This window comes from Struthio camelus, chromosome 18, assembly GCF_040807025.1.
Source record: "Struthio camelus isolate bStrCam1 chromosome 18, bStrCam1.hap1, whole genome shotgun sequence".
NCBI lineage: Eukaryota > Metazoa > Chordata > Aves > Struthioniformes > Struthionidae > Struthio > Struthio camelus.
This window is the reverse complement of record NC_090959.1, coordinates 4,156,475-4,180,105: the sequence shown is the minus strand read 5'-3', so window position 1 is coordinate 4,180,105 and position 23,631 is coordinate 4,156,475. Positions and strand designations below refer to the sequence as shown.

The following is a 23,631-nucleotide window of genomic DNA, read 5'->3' as shown; positions in this document are numbered from 1 at the left end:
ATGAGAGGGGGGAATTACCGTAGGGGTATGCTTGGTCGTGGGGAGATAGAGTCAGAAATGAGCTCTGGAGCTGGGCCAGCCCCTCCAAAAGCACTGCCACCATCTCATTCCTGCTGAAGGACCGGCATGGGCGCCTCATAACCTCCTGCATCCTCTGCACTATTAATGGAGACGGGAAGAGCAAGCTGTTGTCATAGTTCTGTCTAGCCACCAGATTTAGCCCTTGGTAATGGCTTTCAGCCTCACAAATAGCAATATTTTCCTCTCTTTGCAGTCTTGCTATAGGCTAGCTTTGGTCTGCCTAGACCTGTCTAATCTCTGAAATATCTAGAGGGTCACGTTCCTAAAGCAGTAAGCTCTGGCTTTAGCTGCAGAAAAGACCTAGTTAGTAGATGAGAAACAGTACAGAGACCATGGTGTTTTGTGTCATCTGGATGATTAGGATGGGATGGATCACACCAGTCTACGTATTTCCTTGTACCTTCCTGGGAATAAATTTTCTCTCTTAGGCTCATATATATTATTGAATGTTATTTAGTGGGGCAAATATTTACCTGCAATAACGCTGCAAATCTCTGTCCTTCTAAGTGTGAATACTATTTCTCTGAATCAATGTTTGGCTGGAACTCCTGGATCCGAGCAGATAATCACGCAGAACATGACTCAGTGGAGAATTGGGGTCACTGGATGTTTGCCATGTTTCGAAGGAGAACAGTTTCCCAGGTCTTTGGTCAAGTCACGTCTTCTATGATTAATAACAGTGCACAGAGGAGAGAGAGTGCTGGCCAGCCAAAGAGAGTGTTTTATAAAGGAGGACAACACTTCCCTCCCCTTCCAAGTGGGGAAAGGTAGAAGAATGCAAAAGGCTTGATTTGTAGACGCACTCAGCGCTTGTAGCTCCCTCCTGAATCACCTGCACTGCAAGTTCTTAGCATCTTTTAAAATATGGCTGTGTGTTTATGGCCTTGGCTGAGTCACAGGCAGTGCCTCAAGAGCTCTGCTACGTTACAGCATCTGGCTCTCCCTTTGTTTCACATCAGCTATCGGCTGGATGTAGCAACCTGGCTGCTGTGGGAGGCTAGGCCCAAGAGCAGCCGCCTCGTCGCTGGCACTACTGGGAACGCTTCCTTAGGCCTGTGCCCACAGTTAGAATATTTTTGTTACTAGGTGGCTGCCTGGAGCTGCCGGGGCTTGGCTTTATTTGCAGTTCAAAAGGAGGTGCAGTGCAGGAGCAAAAAATGAAGTAGCAACAAATTGGTGGGGATAGGAGCGTGGTTTTGAGTTCGACAACACAGGGTCTGCAAGGTCCCTGTGCCTGCTAAGCCGTCAGCGCAGGTCGGCAGTATGCCAGTGACATCCTGATTCCCTCGCCTTGCCCGGAAAACGGGAGTCCACCCACACCAGCGGTGCTCTGCCCTGTAGCAAGCAGCCTTCTCTTGGTGTTAGCCGGGTTCATCTTGCAGAGTTTGTGGTGAAAGGGCAGCAGATTTCACTGCGCAGAGAAGAAGGATACCCTGGCCATGTTTGACAGCCCCACAGATGTTCTCTGCTTTTGCAAGACGGACAAGCATGGCTACCACTGATAAGCCATGGTCCAAAACCTCCTTCTGCATGAGAGCCTTCTCCTGCGCTGAACTCTGCACGAGGTCCCTTCCCTGCTGGGGGGCTCCTGCAGTCTGTGGAGCAGCAGAACGGTTCTTCAGATGCATTAGTTGCTCCCTGCAAGGCAGAGCAACCTTTGTGCCCAGTATGCACCCTGGTCACAGAAGCCCAGTGCTTCTAGTGAAATCTAGCCCTAGTGAAATCTAGCCCAGTGCCTTAAATTGATCAAAGTGAAAGCTGGGAACTGGCTTCCCCGTTCCCATCCCTGCACACCCCATCAGTCTCGTTTGTGCCCGTGACGAGGCACAAACACATCCAGATGTAACACACACAAAAAGCTGAGTGACGTGCCCTTGCAAGTTGCTTACTCAAAGTGAACAGGGTAGGATGCCAGCTCCTTGGCTCAAGCTCTTCCTGTCTGTCCTCCTGCCTGTTCTTAGAGCAATCCCTTTGCGCAGTGTTTTTGCATCAGTGAGCGTCCAGCTTGCATGGTTGAAGGGGAGATCTGATTCCAGCGCTCCTCTCACCTAACCTTTTGAAGCGCTGCCTTGTGCAGCGCGCTGATAAGAGCAGAACAAAAATGCGACTATTTCTCGCCAGCACGGAAGCAGCACCAGAAGCGTGTTCCTTTGTTGCATGCGTTATACTGCGTTACAGCAATGGGAGACACTTGCAGTGAAAATGCTCAGCGCTGTTTCCAGCTAACTCATTTTGGCTGGAGCGAGAAGTCCTCACTCCTCTCCTTGATCTGCAGTTAATTTGCAGATGCAGCTTAAGCTTGTGTGGAGAAGATGCCCACGGATTTAATGTGCTTATAATTCAGGTGCTTACGTAGACATAGAAAAGAAGATGCACTTTTACCATAAATAAAACACAGGCTTACCATGCCTGGGACACTGAGGACAAACAAACTCGCTGCCAGAGCTTCTCAGCTGCTCTCTGTTCCTCAGGCTCTCCCTGCACTGAGCTCTTCTCCCTCTCCGGTGAGTCCCCTGGTAAGGCCTTCTCTGCCACGTCAGGTTTGGGAGGAGCAGTTCCCCAGACTCCTGGATGCCAGGAGGAACCTGGTTTAATCAGCTGTTGCCTCTTACGCCACTTTATGAGGAGGGCTTTTTTGCAGAGGGACCAGATGGTTCCACTGTAAAGCTTTTGCTCGCCATCTACTCTCGATTCAGCTCCGTTGCCATCCTGGGCACCCTTTGACTGCAACTCCTGCTTCTTCTGCACCAGCAAACATACATGGCAGTGGCTCCGCAGAACCGCCTGGGCCCCTGTCCCTGTCGACAGAGCTTTGCTCAGTGTGTGCCCAGTGCTGTTGCTTGAACCTTCATGAAAGAGGTAGGAACTCAATGTCCTCTCTCATCATCCTCAGATAGCTCTGCTCCCCCTTTAGGTTGGCCAGGGCACACCTCACAGAGTCTGTGCTGTGTTGCCCTCTGTTGCGCCTTACCCTTTTACAGTCTCACCTCTTCCCCATCCTCCCTCTCAAGCCTTTTGGCTTGAGCTGTTGTGTCCTTCCCAACTTGCCTCACCTGACAAGTCACTGGAGTGACCTGCAGATCCTGCACTGGGCACCTCCTTGAGGGCCTGGGCCTTTCCATCTCTGTGTCCCTCTCTTGAAAAGCATTAGGGGGTTCAGGAAGTCTGAGAGGTCTTGGCACAGCCTTAAACTGTTGCACTGTCCCCTTGGCTGGGCACAGCATTAGACAGGAGGCCATGTCAGGGTTTCTCCAAGACCTGTTGGTGCTTGGGGAGCGCAGGTTGTGCCCATGAGTGCCACAGTGAGGGAGCCGTGGCCCAGCACACGGGATAAGGCAGATAACGGCAGCAGAGAAGCCACCCAGCAGGACAAACGGCTTTCTCCACATCCTCAGGCCACTTTCCCTCCACCGCTTCGGCCTCTGCTCCTGGATCTGCAGGTGGGCCAGGGTGGGCTTTGTCGCTGGGTGCAAGAACCCATGTTCAAACTGGGATTTTGGGAAGGAAAAAATGGTTTTTAATTTGATTTTGATGCTGTAGGACGCTGGTTGTATCTGCTGCAATGTGGAGCAGATTGTGGCTTGTGGCTCCAGTGCCCAGGCAGGGGGCACATCTGAGAAGCCGTGCTCAGGGTGCTTTGGGGCATGTTGGTGCCTGGCCCTGCAGCCTCAACCCTGCCATGGCTGGGGCAGAAAGACACCCAGGGTCTGAGCACACTCAAGGGGTGAGGGCAAGGAGGCAGTTGGAGCGGAGACTTGTCAGGTCTCTGAAAGTGCTTGGCTTGATCCTGTTATTCCATCTCATTGCTGCAGACAGAAGCAGTGATTTCACACCCAAAGCAGCACCCATCTGCCCTGCAGAACAAGCTGAAAGAGGGTTTGCAAGATAAGGCTTGTTGTTTCAGCTGATTTCAGTGTTTTAATTTGAAGAGGAATAATGTGTAATCACAACAACTGTCATCTCTTTGACAGTGGAAAATCCTAGATCTTCCATGTTTTTTTTGTGCACTGTAATGGGCAAGCCTTTTAGTAAAGCGAGCTTCTCTGTGCACTTGCATTTGGCGTCCTGGTGGGATGAATGGGTTCAGACCAGCTCACTAATCTAATTTGTAATGTATCCGTATAACATATAATTGGCTGTTTAATTTAATTCAAATTAACATAAGAATAGAAAATATAATCTGCAGTGTAGCCCGCATGGTGGTTGAAAGGGGTGTTGCTGGCAAAGGATTTGGGATGACGGCTTTTGTGCGCGTGACGTTAGACAACCCTTTGTGAGTACGGCTACGTCATCTCAGGCGTGTCAACGAGCACAGTGCGCTACAATAAATCATCACCCCTTCCCACCCTGCTGAGTGTCTATCTGCCTCATCTCCCTTCTTTATCTCTCTAGCGATCTATTTAAAACACATATAGAAGAAATGTAGCCTGCTTTGGAAAATTGTTTGTAGTGATACGGTGTGAAAGCTTGCAGGCGCCAAGTCTGATTATGTTGATTGGATATTGTCTAATCTGATTTTGTACGGCTTTGATTGTAATTTTGATATGTCTGCACAATACTGTAGCTATTCGGAAAGCTATGTCATTTAAACCGATCTTTTTTTCCAAGTTGAATAGAGCAGAGGCAGAAACGTGCAGGGGGTGTGAGCAGGGTGACAGGGTTTTTGCACTCTGTGCAAAACCGCCTCAAAGCCCTTTGGTGAGCTGCTCTGCAGTAATGCAAGAAACTTGTATTTTTGAAGAGAGCTTTAGGAAACTTTGAGTGGGTTTTACATAATTTAGTTAAGTACAGCAAAGCCACTTGCTTATATACCTGATATTAAAATAAACCAGTTGAAGGAACAAGTTTGCTGTTCAATGATTTATTTAAATCCCTCTCCGTACGCCATGGAAGGAAATCCTCTTAAATAACCGGGAAAGAATTGATATACCTCTAAGTGCCTAGCCCAAATGAAAACTTAACTACTAGACTTATTAAGTGGGATCTATCTGTCTGCTTTTGTGTATAGCCTCTCATTCCTTCCGTTTCCAGTATAATACCAATCCTAGACAGAAGCTGGCTGGAAAAGTAGCCGGGCTCGAGTTTCCACTGCACAATAGCTGTTGATACAGAGCTATCACAGCCCGGTCTCTGGTATAATATTTCTTGTGTGCTCATATTCCCACAGAAGCTAGGGGGAATTTCAAGTGGATGTGAGCGGTAGGGCTGGGTGTGCAGTACACGCTCTTTTCTCTTGTGTTTAAAATGGGACGAGGCGGGAGAGAAGGCGAAGGGATCAACTTAGCAGAGGATGAGCCACCCTTCAAACTCCATGCCGCTGGCTGGGGAGCACGGCGGGAGCGAACGCCGGCTCTGACACCTTGCGCCGATGCATCTCTCCCCCAAGGCGATGCCAGACCCCTCCCGCGGACGAGCTCCCCCCAAGGAGCCGTTCCAGATACCCGCAGATAGCTGCTCGCTCCCCGCTGCCTCTCGTGCCAACTGCCGAATTCCAGTTAAATACACTCCTTATTTTATTTTATTAAGGGCTTGTTTCCCTGCAATCTAGGGTGATGAAATGCGTGAATCTGAGTGAGTTCTTGGGCCGTGGATTAATAAAGCCTACAGTGTTTAACTGGTTTTGCACACATCTGGGGTTTTGCTCTTAAATGAAGTATTAAGTCCAAATCCAACCATGAAACTAGGTGATCTGAAAAACTTAGCTTAAAATCCATGTGTATAAAACTATGGCTAATCAGAATTTCATATGCTATAATAATATGTGAAACAGTAGACATTTAGAGTAAGCTTTCTCTGCCAGAGACTCATTATCTTCTGCTTTCATAATTAATGATTTTGGATAGATTCACACTTACATTAGGAGGCAAATACATTTTTATCTCCAGTGCAAGCAATTGCAAAGGTGCAGTGATTTATTCCTTTTTAATATAAATTGGGACACTTAAAAATAAACAAACTGCTAGAAAGCATTGGAATCGGAAAAAGTACCGGCATTTCTGCATGTTTGTCATCTCCTTGCAGGAATGTTGATAGGAAGGTGATGGGAACGCTTGTCCCAGCTGGATGTGGACAAGGCTATGTAAGGACAGATCTCCGTGTGTGGTACTGTCACACAAGCCTTTTTTAAAGTAGTTTAACAAACGTGACAGCTGTGTTTCTAAATCGTTCTCCCTGGTCTTAGCTGTATGCTGGAGCTTGTGAGGAACCAATGGACATTTCGTTCCCAAGTACTGTTCGTTTCCATCGAGGTGGCTGCCTAATTTTCTTAAATACTCTTGAAAATGCCAGCCCTAGGTAATGCATAAGTACTGGGCTGGGTGCATACGGAAGAACTTGATTGTACAAATGCAGCAACTGGTTGGGAGGTGGCGGTGCTCTTTTGTGGCCATTAGCTCTGTGCCCTTTGGCAAGTGCAGCTCTATAGCACGTGGCTTGGCTTTGATCTGTACGGAGAGGTTTCTCCTGCGGTTTTGTAGAGCAGAAGAGAATCTAAAGGGATGCAATATGGCAGAGAGGAGAGCAGTGAGGGATGCCCCAGGATGGGTCTGAGGGGACCTATGGTGTTCCCTGATGGAGCAGCACTGCTACACTTACTGCACAGCTACTACGTAAGTGTGGCTTGCTGATATCTGGGGCTGGAGCTGTCTTTTTAAAAGAAACGTTTTCACTGGAACGTGGTTTTGCATTTCTTACACAAATAAGCATTTGTCTTTGCTAAAGCAACCAGGCAGTGACACGTTGTGAAATGTCTTTTTCATATTTTAGACATATAACGGTCAGAACGAGAATAACGAAGACTATGAAATCCCTCCCATAACACCTCCCAATCTCCCAGACCCTTCCCTCCTTCACTTGGTGGACCACGAAACTGGATATCATTCACTGTGCCACAGCCTCCCTCCGAACAGCCTGATCCCAGCATACCCCTATCAGAACATGGACCTTCCGGCCATCATGGTGTCCAACATGCTCAGCCAGGAGGGGCATCTTCTTTCCAGCCAGCTACCAACGGTGAGTAACTTTCCCCTGTTAGTATCTTTCATGCGAACGCAGGCAATCCTCTGTACGCCGTTAGCGTTGTGAGTAGATTGACTTTAGGAGAAGACTAACGACTAGGTATTTCCAGCTGGGGTTCGGCAAAGCAGGCAACATAGCCCTGACTCGCCGCCCTTCCACGCTCCGAAGTCAGCACACGTTGGCTGATGTTGCCATCACCTGCGTGGTCCTGCTCGCACTGGTGATTTTACGTTTCCAATTTGGTGTCTTCCCAACCCCTGTTAATCCCTGAGTCGCCTGCAGGAGCGGGGGAAGACAGAGCCCCGCCGCTGAGCCGCCACGCTGGCGTGAGCCTTCCTCCCGATTTCAAGGGCAACGAGCTCTCTCCTTGCGCTTGCAAACTTAAATTGCCTTTTGGCTTACGCTGCGGTAAGACGAGATCTTCAGAAGTTTCAAATGACTCTCCATTAGGGATAAATAACAAAGGGATAACCCATTAAAATGCAGATCCGGAAGAAACTTTTGGGCTAATTAGACCGTAAGACACTTCTGTACCAGTAGCACTAAGGAAAGGCTCACCTCGATTTGGACGGTGGTATTGAATTAATGGTGTAGCTGTTTAATAATATTTTCCTCTTTGGTAGATTTATCTCTACAGTTAGTTTTCTATATTGTTTCTTTCTAAGATCATTGATTTTCATGGGTGCCATTGGAAGGCATCAATATCAAACAGTTAATTTTACTTAAACGGCATGCCTGCAACTCTACAACTGCACTAGCGAAAGAACGTTTGGTGTTGATTGCCTGAATAGATAACAGTCTAAAAGATGGTGATATTTAAATATTTAAGCGGGATATTATCTCCTAGTCTAGGAAAATCCCAAGGCTTTCTAAAGTCTTGATGCCCTTCCAAGTTTCATGGTTAGTATGTTTAAGAAAAATATCATGTTCTGCCCATCAATATTGAACACAGGCATATTTCTATGAAATTAAATATTACTTAGGTCTCTGTGTTAGCTTTTAGGTTCTTAGGTGATTAAAACATTCATTTCTGAGACAAAAAGAGTCAATTTCAGGTGAAATATTTTTCCCTAGTTTAATTTAAAGCACAACCCCTTTTCCTGACCCCTATTTTCATAACATGATAATTTTATCCTGTGTTGATTGTCTCATTTTTGAGAGGTGATATTGCACTTATAAATCAGTTTCTAAAATACCTAAAGAAACAAGAATAGTGGGATTTATTAAGCAGCTTCTGTATGTCTGAAATAATTTATTTTGGAGTAGTCCTTGGGAAATGTTCTCTTTCTTATTTTATGGTACTGTTTTACAAATGCAGCATTGTGACAATAAATCAGGACTGAGCCAGAGAAGATAAGAAGGGGGCTTAGTGGGCTGTAAATGTAGAATGGAGAGATTAAGATTTGTTTACCCTTTACCACTAAAATAAAAAATCCAGTCAACCCTGAATTTTCCAGCTGATGGCGAATTGAAACTGTTTCATTTTTAACGGAAGCCTTTGGAGGTGGAATATATCTCCAAAGGTCCCAGCAGAAAAGGAGGTAGATCAAGGAGTGAACTGTGTTGCAATTTTAGGTCAAAATTAAATCCTATCTTGCCCTCACGTCAAAGCCTTTTTTTTTTCCATGCTATCAAACTTTTCCTGCAGAAAGACAGCGCCTTCTAGCCCATTTTTGGGGAGAGACAGGTCCAGCTCTGGTTTGGGATGCACAGAGTTCCCATCCTCTCCGGCACGGGACCTCAGCTGGGCAATATTCGTCCCAAAGCGCGTGTTACTCTTATTAGCATTAACAGGAGCAGAGCATGCACCTGAGGGAAAAATAAAATCCCAGTCACAGAGCAGGCTTTTCAGTCCCTACCATCAGCACCTCCTGCCCGCGTGCCCGTCACGCCGCGACCCCCCCTTGCTGATGGCCAAGTGAAGTAAAGCGCATGTCAGGCACGACTGCCATGACTTTGCAGGGCATGCCAAGTGCTGCAAACCTTCCCGCAAGTTAACCGCTTTCAGGTGGGTATTTGCAGCAGGAAGCCTTCAGATCAAGGAAGGAACTTGTTTACTAACACTTCCAAAGAGACAGGGTTTATTGCCAGGTGGATGGGGATGGAGAGCTGGCTGGAAAGTGAGTCTGGAGGGAGCGCGGAGGAGGAGGCATACCGAGGTTTTGTCTTTGTTCCAGGACCAACGTTGCTAACGCAAACGCTAAGGCTGTGAGCGTCTCGCCTTGCTGCTGCGCTTTGCTGTAGTTTGTGCTGGTTTTTGCATACGCAGCTATTTCCTGCCTTGGCTGCCATTGCTTTTGGTTTGAAAGCGGTGAAAAATGTTAATGACAAGCAATTCAAGGTGAAATGTTTAGACATTGGTTAGACCTGTCCTCTAAAACAGTAGCTAGAGGCTTGGGATTTTTTAAGGTGTCCTCACGTCAAATCTAGGGTGGCTGAAAAGACATGAGCTAGGAATCCCTGGGAGCAATGAGGATGGGCATTTTCCTCTGCAGCTCAAAAAATGAGTAAGGAAAACATGCGTGCAAGTTGCTGTGTCCTCTTTGGCATGTCTCTTGTCCTAGGACATCACAACGTTCTCCATATATTTCATTAAGCCTCCCAGTGCCTCTGCAAGGTAGGAAATCATTGCCTCCACTATGCAGATAAATACCAAAGCACAGCAAGTTTAAATCTTCTGCAGAAATTCCCAGGGCAAGCTCACAGCCGGAAAGAGCTGCCGAATGCCGGGCTCTGACCCTGGCTCCAGCCTATTCCCTGGCTCCAGGACCACCGAGGTGTCAGGAGCCGGGAGCCCCTCCGTAGAGCTACAGAGCTGCACACCGGCGGGGTGGTGTGCAAACCTAAACCACGGTTTGGTGACCTAAACCATGGTCACCTCTGCATTTGCTTCTCTCTTGATCATCCGTGTCCAAAATGCCCTCCCCTCTGCTGGCCTCTGCTACGTCAGAGTTCGCAATCTCTCCGGTTCCAGCACGAGACTCTCTGCTGCTGTTTCTGTCATTTTATCTCCCTGTTAATATGTTTCCATCAGTTTTTAGAGCAAGCAAAGAACTTTTCAGGCACTGAAGAGAGGAGGAAGGCAGCTGGAGGGGAGCGAGCGCTGCTGGACGAGGTGGCAGAAGATGTGACTTTAGGAAGGGCGACGGAGCAGAGCAGAGGGAGAGCGGGGAGGAGACAGGGCTGGGTCGTTTGGGGAAGGATTGTCGTTTTTTGTGCTTGTGACAAGAAACAGAATGAAAATTCCTCTAAAGCAGGGTGTTTTTCACCTGTCCTCTCTTTTTTTTACAACGGGGAAAGAGGAGGGAAAGAGGAAGAATGGCAAGAGGGAAGGAAAGCAGGGGAGAAAAACCACGAAAGATGGGATTTTCTTTGAGAAGTGGGAATATTTAGGCAAAAAGATAAAAAAGATAATCAGAAAGGAACAAAAAACAGATCTGCTCTCCTTGGAAAGAAGACGACTTTGCCCACTGTACGCAGCTGAGGGTTTTGTGGCCTGTGCGAGGGGGCTGCCGAGCGCCGCGGGGGCACCCGCGGGACCGGGAGGCCACTGGCGCCGGCCGGGACCGAACCGGGGCTGGGGAGACCGAGGCGCTGGGGAGAGCGGGGCGCGGGGAGGCGCGGAGCCAGCTGCGACGCAGCGGCGGCACCCGCGCGGCGGCGCGCCTGCTGGGTTCGAGCGCTGTTGGGAATAAATGAGTTTTCAGAAGGGATTTGGCAGAACGTATTTGACAGAAACGAAGGGCGCTCAAGGTCAGAGCCGAAGAATTTCCAACGCAGCGCAAACAGATTTCCATAAATATTGGCTAGCGGGTCTTGGAGGAGCTGCGCGACTGTCACCGCAGGGGACCCGCAGCCCCGAGGGGCTGGTGCAGCCAGGGAACGTCGCTGCCCCCACCCACCACCACCGCCTGAAGCCCTGAAACTTCATCTTCTCCCATGTCCCGCTCCGGCCGAAGGAAGTTGCTGCGCTGGTCGTGCCAAGAAATCAACCTGTTTCGCTGTGACGTGTTTCGTGGGGGCTGCAGTCCCTGAGCCGCTCTCCCCCGTCCCGCCGCCTGCGGGTCTGCCAGGGCAGGGTGAGGTGGTGGCACTGCTGTGAGTCCAGTGTCTGTTTTTGCAGGGCACAAGCACCGTTCTGGACATCCTGAGTAGCAGCTGTTGTTAGCAAACGTTGGCTTCCTGGTGGGTAGGATAGTCTGATCGGAGAGGTCGGCAGCAACCCCCCCGTCTACATCTTTCTAGCACTTTTCACGGTGAAAGACCTGTGTGACTTCGTTTTAGAAGCTCTAACCTTTCCACTGAGTGCGGTGGCGCTTTGAAGAGTGCGGGACTGCCACGGCCCTCGGGCTGCCACAAAAATATAGCCACAAATTGGGTTTGCACAAACTATCCCAAACCCCCGTTCGTCTCCCTGCAGCTCTGCAGGAGGATCTGCAGCCTGCTCGAATCGCAGCTCACCAGGAGCCCCAGGCAGCCGGGCCCGCGCCTGGCTGGGCAAAGCCAGCAAAGCACATCCTTGGTGCAAAAATGTCAAATTTCTGGTTACCTGTGGGACCTGTTTATGCATGCACTGGAATGCTGTTTTTAATTATAGTTACGCATGATTATTTTCCACGGGTTCCCAGCATCATCTACTGGGGGGAAAGGGCAAACTGGGGACAGAATTACAGTAGCGAGAGCGAGTGCAACCCTGAAATTTCTGGAGAGTCGGTTGGTTGCCTTTGTAATCCGAATAGCTGCCTTTTGACACTCTGGAGCGGTGAAAAAAGAAAGAAAAGCGAAAAGAAATAACTCTGCTGTAGTCACGTATCGGTTAGGACCTGCACTTTGCTGTCCTGGGCCAATCCCGCATGCGGCGGGGCTCCTGCAGGCACCGTGGGACGAGCCTGCGCGGCCAGTTGTCAGTGCAGCCCCTTGGGCAGCTCCCTGGGTTGCTGCAAGGTTTCTTGCCAGCCCTGTCTGCACTCGCATCCTTTCCGAGCCCGCTGCTCCCTGCCAAACACCACCTTTATGACCCGAGCCCAAGTGAGATACAGTCAGTGGGAAACTCAGCAGTTTACTTTCGATAACCTGTTGTACAGCCCTCGGGCCTGGGAATGCAGTCGAGGTGCTCGATGGTTGGCAAACACCGTTGGACCTGGCTGCGCAGAGCTGGTGAGTGTTGAAAGTTTTCTGACGCAGGAAATAGAAAAGAAACCAATTAGACGTTGACACAAAAGCTAAGTAAGGTTCGTCAGTCCTTCGTCTAAGACATGGGAATGCATTAATCGGGTAGGCAGTACAATTAGTATGTCGTCCGTAAATACTTTCAATACATAAATAGTAATGTAAAATCACATTAGTCTGTTAAAATAAGTCATTTTAAATAACCTATCTTCCAATGCAAGTCAAATGTAGCACTGCCCTTTGGAGTAGGATTGGGTGCATTAGTGTGGATTAACATGATTCTGCGATTCGGACGTTACCATTCCTGCCCTCCGCTCTCGCGAAGGCAGCAGAGACCTCGGCCCCGGCTGCGCTGGCGTGGGCACGAGCGCACGTCCTGCCCCGAGGAGCCTGGACGCGGCTGCCCGGTGCGGGGAAAGAGCCCTAGAAATCGTTTTAGAAAGTGTTAACTTATTTGCATAACTAAGATATCAGCTTGCTGATGCTTGGTTACATGGGATAGCTGCCACCCTTCGTCAACGCAGCATCGGTTCGATGGTCCGTGCTCAAAGTCTGGTTGCGCCTCGTCGGCCGTGGGCTCCCCCAGCCCGGCTTTCCCCAGGCGGGATCGCGAGGGAAGGGTCCGGCCCCAGAAAAGCAAAAACGTCCCCACGTGGGGCACGTGCACCCCGCGGCCCGGGGCAGCGGCTCTGCTCGCTGAGCTCTTCGGGGTGTTTCGGTACCACGTCGGTGCTATTCAGTGACGTTGTGCCGCTCAGCCCCGTTTCCCTTGCCGGGCAGCTGGAACGACAGGACCAGCAAGTCAGAAAGTCTTACCCTCCCGTGCAGGAGCTGGGAGTCAGAAACGGAGCGATGCTAACGACCCAGCCTGCCTGCAGGCTCGTTTGCAAACCAAGAGTCTTAATAAATGAACGGATGTGCAGAAGAAGGGGCGTTCGGGCAATGCTTAAATAGCTCCGCCAAAGCGGAGACTGGGAGCACGTCACCTGTAGCAAAAACTTAGCAAAGTCCCCCGTGTTTCCGTCCTGGATGAGTTTGCTCTGGCAGCTTTGTGTTGCGTGCTTTCGAGTTTTGCTAATTTGGCTTTCTGCTTATTAATGAATCAGCATTTAAAAACTAAACTCCCCAACATGAGCCCTGGGTGGAAAATAATAATAATACAACCATACATGAAGGGTTCGTTGTATTAAACACAGCCCTGTTTGCAATTCCCTGCTAGTGTTTTTCTCAGAGGCAATAAATGAAAGAAATATGTCTTTTTAAATTTTATAAAACTCAGAAAAATGGTTTTAAACAGCTTTTCTTCACCTCCTATAATTATTTATTTTCAAACAGTCCTTCAGGGTAATGTTCCGTTTTCTTATTTCACACTCCTTTTTCTCATAAATGAACCATCACTTCAATAAATCATTATGAAAACAGAGACTAACACAAACCCTGAAAGGTTGAAAGATTTATGTAACACATTTATGTTTTCCATTTTCTCATTCTGGTACTCCACTGCTAAAGCTAAGCTAATAAAAGCTGCTATTAATATTTCTTGTTGCCTAGCAACCGCAGAGAGGGAGTAATAGCTTTAGCTAGAAAAATAGATGACCGATAAGGAAAAATTCAATTCTTTTATTATCTCAAGGGAAAATGGGCTTTTACTGGAACATTATGATGTACGAGTGTGAAGTTGAATACAAAGGATATTTTTTCAGTTGTTTTTCTATTTTTAATGAACATTATTTTACTTTCACGAACTCGTTTAAGGCATTTGCCCCACCTACTTGCGAGCTTAATTTAGCAACACCCACACACGCTTCTGGCTTTAAGTATCTGTTGGCATTTTCATCTGAAAGCCCCCTTCCTTGCCTACCCCTCCTCTGAGGTTTATCGCTTGGTCATAAAATTTCACTACAGGTCAGAACATGGGAGACAAGATTCCCAATCAAAGAGTAAATTGTTTTTCTGTTTAAAAGCATACTTTCTGCTAAGAGTGTCCATGCAGCGATAGTTACTTTATGAAGTTTTAGCAGTTGTGCCTGAGCTTCGTATGTTTGGAGGGGAGCAGAAATACTGCTGCTCCTGCCCATGCTTCAGAGCAGCTGGTGCACCCTGGAGATGCAGGTGCAGAGCTGCTGCCTGGTCTATGGCCCAGGCCAGACCTGCACATCCAGGTCGGTGTGGGAAAGTGGGCCCTCTTCTTCTATGGGACCATGGGAAAGGTCACCTCCAAGCTTCCTGCTCATTCTGAACACTGATACAAGTGCCGTGCAGAGCAGCATCCCCTCTTGTCGTGTAGCGGTTACAGGCGCTCATGGACAGGACCTGCTGGGCCCTGTAAGCGCATCCAGGAGGGGTCGGCGTGATGTTGGTAACACGCAGGTCCTGACTCTGCAAGTGCTCAGACAGCAGCAGGTCTTGTAAGGACTGGGAAATGCTAGTTTGAAATGAGGGAGCCAGATGAGCGAGCTCCATCCAGTGCACTTCCTTAGTTGGTCCTCAGGTTCACCCACTGGCATCTCATTTCTGAGCTGCCTAAAAGCAAAGGTGATTCACTTTTCACGAACGTGAAGTGTCGTGATAGCTGCAAGGGGAAACAGCATGTGTCGTTTATCGTCAGTAATGCAAGATTTGCTGCAGGGCCAAGGGAAGGAAGAAGGCAAGGTGTTGACCTTGACCTGCCACGACTGGAAGAGGGGGGACCCTCCCCATCCAGGCTGAGAAACAGGTGAACCACGTCCTCAGTGGGAACTTGCCTTGTGTCTTAATGGCCTCTAGGAGCCTCCCCTCCACAGGTGAACCACTCCAGAGCATGTGCCTGTGCCAGGGCGTGCTCCCGTGGCCCACTGGGCACAGGGGTGGCTGCCAGGTGTCCTCCCCACAGGAGCACGTTGGCTCCCCAAGCTTAACTAGAGTAGCTGCGCCGAGAGTGTTGCTCTGTCCTGCCAACAGCAAATGGAGGCAGATGCTGTCCAAATTCCCCCTTCTCACGTGTTTGTCCCCTGCGGCTCTGCTCAGTCCTGCCACTTGACAAATAAATTTACTCTGCAATAAACGAAATTGCCTTTTCCATTGGCTTAAAATCCTATTTCTGTGTCGTGCTGTAAACTCCCCTTAGCTTCGCTGTGCCTCCTGCCTTCCTGGGGTCAGCGCTGTGCTCCGTAGCGGGCTGAGCGAGAGGAGAGGAGATGGGGAGCAGGTCCTGGCTCTGCAGAGAGCATATTCCCCTCGTGGTAAACAGTCACACGGACTCTCAGAAAGTGATTTTCGAAAAGGCAGGTAGAGACAACTGAGAGAGGAAGACACTGCTCCTGTTCTTGTCTTCGCGTAGCTCCTCCTTGGTGCTCTACAAATCTGGGTTTTCCCTGTGCAGACAGCCTCACCCAAACAGCTCAGATCTTCCAAGAAAAAAGGTTTGATTGCAGCCTCCATGTCTTATAGAGGGCTGAAGGGTCTAGCTCACAGACAGCCCATCTCAGGCCCAGTTTCTGTGCTCTGGGTGTGGAGGTAGGACCTGAGACCTACATTGCAGAGAAGGGGCTTGGTGGTTCCCAAGATCACAGGAGGCAGAGGCAGGAAAGGGCTTTCTGAGCTTCATGGGCATCCACCAGCCAGTGCCGAATCCTCGCCCTGGCGTATCCTGCCGTACTGTGACATGGTGCTTCGGGTACAGCTTGAAGGAAGAGTCGTGTGGCATTACCACAACCTCTAGGAGGTCTCTCCCTTAGGAGATTTTCCTGGATTTTCACCTATAAATTACCTTTGCTCTATATTGTTGCACCATTCATATTATTATTATTATTATTATTATTATTATTATTATTATTATTATTATTATTATTATTATTACTGTTATATGTCATTAAGCCATAGGGTGCTTAAAACTATGTAAACATACAGAAGGCAAAATCCCGGCCTTGAAGAGCTTACTACCTACGCAGACAAGACAGCAAAATAAAAGATAACGGGCGCAAAGTACTACCCAGAGATGCAGAAGCGATCTGGAGCATGTAAAGCGCTGTGCTCTCCCGCCCACGCTCTGTTCGCCGCTCCCCCCGTCGAGGCTGCTTCTTCCACTTCCTCCTTGTCACGTGCCACCGCCGCTGCCGCCTGTTGTGTCACCCTTTCCTCGCTGCCCCACAACCAAGGGACGCAGGAGAACTGTGGAGATGCCTTCCTACCTGAGGACCCCATCGTAGCGCGTCTTGCACAACAGGAGCCCGTCTGTGTGCGCGTGTGTGTGTGCACGTGTGTGTGTGTGTGTGCGTGTGTTTGGCTACATGAGACGTTTCTCTTTTCCTCTCTCTTTTGTTTTTGGTTTTGTTCTGCAAACTGCTTCCTTATCTCCTCCTGCTCCTCGCTGGGCCAGAAGTGCAGCAGGTCACTGCTACCATGAGCTACCTGCTGCTCCCAGTTAAGCAGCATCTCTTTGCACCATGTGAGGAGTGTGTTCGGTTGCATCTTTTAGCTATTCCTTATAAGTGAGTCCCTCCGGTTTTTCTTTTCCCTTTCCTGAGTTCGTCAATGCCGTTCTGATATGCCAGCAGCTCCAGGGCGGTCCCACCAGTTAGAGAGTCACCTTATCAGCCGTAAAATAGCTGTGCTGTAGCTGCGGGGAGGGCTGCAAGCATCTCGGCAGCACATATGTCAAGCGAGACGGTCGCTCGTGTTTGCGTTGCGCTGCGCGTTGCCCGCCGGTGAGCATTTGCAGAACAATTGGCATAATCAGAGCTATAAATACACCGTTTGTATAACACCAACAAGGAGGCTGGTTGTGAACCGCCTGTATGTATTAGTAGTGTAATTAAAATATCAATTACGCGGTGCTGACAGTTTGCCAAATAACTGGCTTTTGTGCACAGTAAACTTAATCACTCCTAAATCTACTCCCAGGACCCGATGCAATCTCGATACCAAACTAGTACAACATAAAAACAGCATTGCTAAAGCGCCGCTTCAGTATTACTTTGCGTAATGGTGCTGCGCTCCATAGCTGGTATCATGTTCTGAAAATTATCTTTTAATGTACAATTTGTATTGCTGAGAAATGTCACTTACTTTGCAGAACGTCTCGCCAACATAAAGCCCAAGATTTATTTCTGTCACTTTTTGTCTCCTTTGCCATGCTGATAATAAGAAGCCTACTTTATGTGCGTAATGCTCGTGTCAGTATTGAAATTTGGGATTTCATAAAAGACAGTAGTATAAATAAAACATGATATAAATTAAAAACATAGTGGAAAATAAAATCTGGGAATTACAGTAGCAGATAAGATGAATGCAGCGTGAAGGAGATTTTCAGAACAGTATCAAACGACTGGAAGTATGCAGAGTAAATATGTTCAAGGTGTTGAATGGACCTTTTTTAAAAATTGATTTTGATCTTAAAATATGTGTGTCTCTGTGTATGTATACGGATATGCAGATGGATGTCTGTTGGCCTAGTTTTAGCCCCGTAAATTTTTTTTTCTGTCCTGTGCATCTCTGCAGGGTGACATTTTCTTTTCCTTTTTCAGCAAAAAAAAAAAAAAGTCCTTTCATTTTTTTTTAGATTAGGTTAAAAAATGCATTTTACGCACATTAAAAATTCTTGCAAATGAGAATAGTAAATCGCCATGCTTTGAAAAAGAAACTAGGGATTTGGAAGAGAGTTTCTTTGGAGTCCAGGATGTGACTTTGGGGAAAAAATGCCCAAAGGGGGCCAAATTCCCCTCTGCTTGGGGAGGACTTGAGCCCAGGAGCTGGTGGTGGTGCCAGCATGAGCCCTCCCCAGGCAGCGGGGCACTGGCATACTTGCTGCACCGTATCTGCCATTTCCTGCCCACCTAGCCAAATTTGTAAAAAAGATAAAGAAATTATGTCAAAAGTCAACATTAGAAAAGATACACAGATTGAACAGTCAGACAGCTGACAGTGAGGAAACGTCAAAATTTCCCTTGCCCATGCAAATTATTCTGGGCACTAGGAAGCATTCTGCTTTTAATTGCAGAAGGCGATAAACTGCAGCAGGAGGTGTTTGCTCAAAGATTGAGCAAACAACAACAACAACAAAAAACTACTTAGCCCAGCAGTTTTAGGTCATAGAGTTTATATTGCCTGGCTGGACCCCAGGGCCTCTAACCCCTTTGGGAAGGACTAACGTGCCTTGTCGCCGTGGACTCTATTAACCAAAACTCGTGCTTCACTGGCAGCCTGGGCGATGCGGGAGCACTGGCACCACAAGGAGTCTTCTCCAGAGCTGCACCTCTTCCTCTGCCTCTTACCGCACGTGCTTAGCCCTCCTGCAGCAGGTCAACCCTAATCTGCTTCCACTCTACCCAAAACACCTTGTCGCTACGCCTCATATTCTGCACGTGACTCAATGGTGCAGGTTATCTGAGGGCTTCTTGTTGTGTGGGTCCCTCATGGGGGAAACCTAGTGATTTCCAGGCGGCGGTTGCTCCCCCAGCACGCGTCTCCGAGTGTGCGTCCTAGTCCTGCTCGCTCCCTCTCCTTCCTTTCGTGGACGCGGTGCTGCAAAACGAAGCTGAGCTGTTATTGCTGCTTGTCCGGGCTGACAGTGACGGAAATTATGCACTGAAGAGCATTTGAAAGGCAAATGATGGTTTTAATTTGTGTCATGACCTCTTCTGTTGTGCGAAGCTTTGTCCTCCCATATGCGCCTATACCGCAAACTGTAAGGCGACATAAACTCTTCCTTGAAGTGCAGCGGGCAGCCGAAAACAGAACCGTTTTGGCCAATTTTAACCAGCACCACGTGAAGGATGCAGAAAAAGCTGTGGGCTGTCAGTTATCCCATCCGACTTGCACGTCTGGGAACTCTTGACCATCCATCTTGCACGTTTTGATCAATGTCGCAGCCCATCTTTAATCGCCCTTAGATCGATCGTATTTTCCTCCTGGCTGTCATTTGCCTCCTCTTTGCACGTTACCGCGTTGGATTCACCTGCTCCGACAGTTACTCGCGGCCCCTGATTCGCCCCGCGGAAAAGGAGGGTCCGTGCAACATCTAGGCTTGCTTCCCGGCGACGTACGCCTTGCGTTGAAGAGCTCTCTTTCGGTTGCCTTCTCGGAAGTTGCTCACGCGAGTGGCCCCGCGGCGGCTGGCGTAGGAGGCCCAGTGGCAGCCGGCGTGCCGTCCCTGCAGCCCGCCCGCCGCTGCCACGCGCCCCGGGCAGCGGGCTCAGCTGCATGGAGAATTCCTCGGCAGTTGTCGCAGCTGCCGAGGTTACCAGGACTAGTCGCCGGCAGAGGTGTATGTGCGTTGACCGAGTCGATTTTTATTATTTAAATGGGAACCATTTTTAGAGGCAAGTAGCAGAAAGTGCCTACAATAAAAATAATAGGCTGCCACACGCTTTGTTATGCAATGAGAAGATCAAAGAGCTGCAGCAGCCACTCTGCACATCCGCGGAGCGAGCTGCAAAGTGGTTTCTAATTGGTAGGTAAGATTTCCTCCGCTGGTAAACAGAAATGGTAATCCTAGCTTTTTTACAGGCGTTTTCTCCCACCCGTGGACTCAATGGGGTTTGCTGTCAGTGTGAATAATGGTGGAGAACAAGTACGAACAAAAACATGGATCTTGAGCCAGAGATCCCTCTTTTGGGCGGGACACCCCAAATCCATACCTGCATTTTACCAGCGAGGTGGGGTGCAAATCTGGAGAAGTGCAGCTGTGGTATACAGACTCCCCAAAAGACTTAAAGATTTAAGCATTTAAGCTCTGCGGCACAGCTCCTGGCTGTTCTGCCTTCTGCCTTACTGGTACAGGCTGGAGCAGTCTTCATCCCCATGGCCCAGAAAAATCAAAGTTACCGTGTAAATGAAGAATGCTACTTGAGTCTTGCCTCTGAAAAGGTGTGGGATGCGATGTCAAGAGAAATTATAATGATTGCTACAGATGCAGCTTGTCGCAGAAAGAGAAAAACGTTTCTGTGTCTGATGCATGGCAGGGAGCCAGCTGGTAATGTTATATGTCCGAATGTTTCACTTTGGCTCTGCCGGCTGGAAAGCATTCCTTAATGCTCCGCGCGGCTGTTGTAGTTGTCTCTGAGCTCTGCAGACTCCCATTACGAACGTTCCCGGTGCACCATGGAAATTGTTTGGTTTCTCGGAGCGGCCGCGCGCGGGAGAGAGAAGTGTATTGCTGCAATCCTTCAACATCCGTAGAAATTGCCAGCGTTATACTTCTCACTTAGCTCTCTTGCAGTGGGCATTTCTCAGTGTAGATCGAGATGTCCTGTCACCCGCCCTAGCCAACTGCTAAACACCAGCGTGCCTTTCGAGGGCACGGTCTCTGCTCCCCTTCCTCCGGTGGCAGCCAGCAATGCAATCCTAAGGCAGGCGCCCAAGAGGCCAGCGGAAATGGTCGGCAATGAGGCACAAAGTTTGCAGGTGACATAAAGAAATTGGGTGTATTTGGGACGAGAGAAAGGTAGTTCAAAGAGATTTCAGCAAATCAGGAGAACGGACTACAGGGTTGCAAACGCAGCTCTGTGCTGATAGACATGACATAACGCATGTTGGGGAGAAAAATACGCTCTACTCATAAAGCTGCCGATGTTTCTGCATCGAGCGTGGGAAAGCGCGTGGGCTTTCCCGCTGTGCTGCACGCAGGGGGCGAGATGTTAGAGGGCAGGAGGAATTCACGGGGAGTTTTTGAAGACTTGTATGCTGTGCACAGTGCGGGTTAGCCCGTCCCGGCTGGGAAAGAGGAGGCACGAGAGAGGTTCAGAGCACATAGACAGAAACGACTGTGGGCCTGAAAGGCTCCTGTATGATGAGAGATGGTGAGCTTAAGATGGAGGCAACTAAAAAAGCAGAAATGACAGAAGACATCAGGAATGTCTGTTTTCCCAGTCCGACAAGGAAAAACAAAGAAACTTCACTGGATTTGAGATTTGGAAAATCAGAGCAATAAAAGGGAATACTCTTTTGCACATAGGTCAAGGTAAACTCTGGCACTCACTGCCCCAGGAAATAGGTGAAAATGTAAACTTAATACCAAAAATGTATTTTAAAAAATCTTTTGTGGATATCAAGATCATGGGGAGTCACTGTAGTAAGTGTTACCATACAGGCTGGTGTGGAGGAGGTGAGAGTTGTTGCATGTAATAATTGTGAAGGTAATTTCTACAGGAAATGAATATGAAGCTCCGGAGCGCCGAAGCCCATCTAACCCATACTGTGTCTCCTGCAGAGGAAGGCACGGTGAAATCAGGCCACTAGGTAACACTTTAAACCTTCTGATTTGCCCTAGATCATTGTTTAAAAAGTACCTGAATCAATATCGACTCTGTTGTCATTTTCTGTGTAGCAACACTAGCTAACTCTGTATAGTTTCCCTCTGCATCCAAAGCCTGGATCCTCTTTACCTGGACAGGATGGGGAGGGAGACTTGGGCTCATTCCCAAACTAAACCTTGTGGCATTAATAACTTCCCAGTACTCGCCACGTTTGTATCTCCTCAGCTCCGTTTTATCTAACGCAAAGAGAAGGTCTGTCCTTGCGAGCCACGTCTTTGAAGGCGCGTGTCCGCGTGCACCTGGGCTGCGTGCGCAGAAGCGGTTGCTGGAGGTGCTGAGCTCCGGTGGTTAGCGCAGTGCAGGTCTCGTGTCCGGGTGCTGCGTGATGTCCGCCTGCCGCCGCCAGCCCACCTGCATTACCGCAGTGCTTCTGCCCAGCGCTGGAGCCAGTGCTGTGCACGGCTCCAACTTTCTCACCAGTTCGGCTTTTCATGGCAAATTTCCAGTTCTGTATCAGTTTGCTGTGTCTGTCCTAGAGTCTCTGCTTATTTCAGCCTGTGTTTTTTAGCAACAGTCTACAGATAGTAGGCCATCTGGTTAGCATTACTCAGAGGGAGGAGGCTGCACGCTTACCTGCAGTAAAACCACCTTCCTTTCAAGACAAGTCCTCTAAACTCTCATGTTTGTGTTGCGCTGAATTGAGGATACCCAGGTCTCGCAAAAGGGCAGAAAACTGAAAATGGAATTACCACGACACGTTCCCTTCTCAGGTGGGCATTGCAACCTGCCGCAAAACCCAAAGCCAGTATTAGCAACTGAAGTTGAGCTCTTGTCTTGATTTCAATGTCTTGGCAGGCGTGCCGAGATGGAGAGGTATCTCTGCCTTTGCCCACAGTGATGGAGCAGGGCACAGCTCAGCTTCCCCCACCGGTGGGTGTTCTTGCTCCTGCAGTGCTCCCTCTGCCCAGGAGAAGGTTAGCTCCTCAGCGGTGGCCGTTCAGTGCTCTACAGCATCTGCAGAGCATCTCAACAGGAGCTGCCCTAAAGGTGAACTCCAAACAGTGGAGGCCAAGACAGAAAAAAAATAGACTTGCAAACCTTTCACAAAAGCAAAGGCTAAACTTGTGGAGCGCTGGTTATGCTAGAGGCCCGTGCAAATTTTGTCAGGGAATTTGCAAGGCAGATCACAAAGATTTTTGTCCCATGCGGAGTGCGGCTGATTTAGAACTTCCTTTTTTTATAATTTAGCATCTGTGGCTCTGCCGTGCTGTTTGACAAGGCAGAAATCCAATCCCTGAAGGGACGGGAGCCGAAGTTCAATACTGAGTATTATGCCCTGATGAGGATATTGTAGTAATGCCAAGTAGAAGAGTTCGCGCTGCTGGTTTATATGATGTCTATGTGTGCCGCTGAGCAGCGTGGTTCTGTAAACATTTCCTTTGCTAACCTGGTGAATATTTATTTGGAAGTGAAGATCTGTATTGTTAAGCAGTCTGTGGAAGATCTCATGTGGGACAGTAGAAGGTCAAGCAAGCGGGGCATTTGAAAGGGACTGGGCGATCTATCTGGACAAACCAGAGCAGTTTTTCCCTGGCCTCTCCTGCTGCCAGAGAATGAATGAAATGTCATCTAACAGCCCTTTCCTGATGAGAATTTCCACAGAATTTGAGAAAATAAAAATGAATCTGTTAGGCTCACACAGAACTGCATTTAAAAACCATGGCCTGCAAGCAACTGCGTATATGCATTTCTGTACACGCTGCTGTTGTGCTTTAATAGCTTTAGGTTTGCACAGGAAAAATGTTTTCCGTGCAAATCCTGCCTTTTGATTTTATGCTCTGGGTCATACGCCTCAAAAATCCAGGACTAAATGGAGGCCTCTTTGAAAGTTGGGATTTCATCATCCATAATGGTTGATTGGAGCTGGAATTCTCTTGAGTGACAGTTTTCCTCATTCCCTTTTGCTTTGCTTTCTCGCTGAAGTAGAAAAGTCATATACAGTACAATGAATTTAGTTCAGTCAGTAACAGTTCAGCCATGCTGATTTATTTGAGCCATTCACAGAGAAGTAGTGCACTGCTCTCAGAGTGGTAGTGCCCATGAATTTCATGTTGATTTTTACTGTTGCCCA

At 48.5% G+C, this 23,631-nt stretch overlaps 1 protein-coding gene across 18 annotated transcripts in view; it reads left to right on the top strand.

Moving 5' to 3' along the window:
• Positions 1-23,631, top strand: part of TOX2 (TOX high mobility group box family member 2) — a 172,007-nt gene that overhangs the window by 88,783 nt on the left and 59,593 nt on the right. For all 18 annotated transcript variants that reach the window (XM_068912375.1, XM_068912376.1, XM_068912392.1 and 15 more), the window contains one exon: positions 6,847-7,092. In XM_068912375.1, coding sequence (XP_068768476.1) covers positions 6,847-7,092 — 246 coding nt within the window. The remainder of the gene's footprint in view (positions 1-6,846; positions 7,093-23,631) is intronic.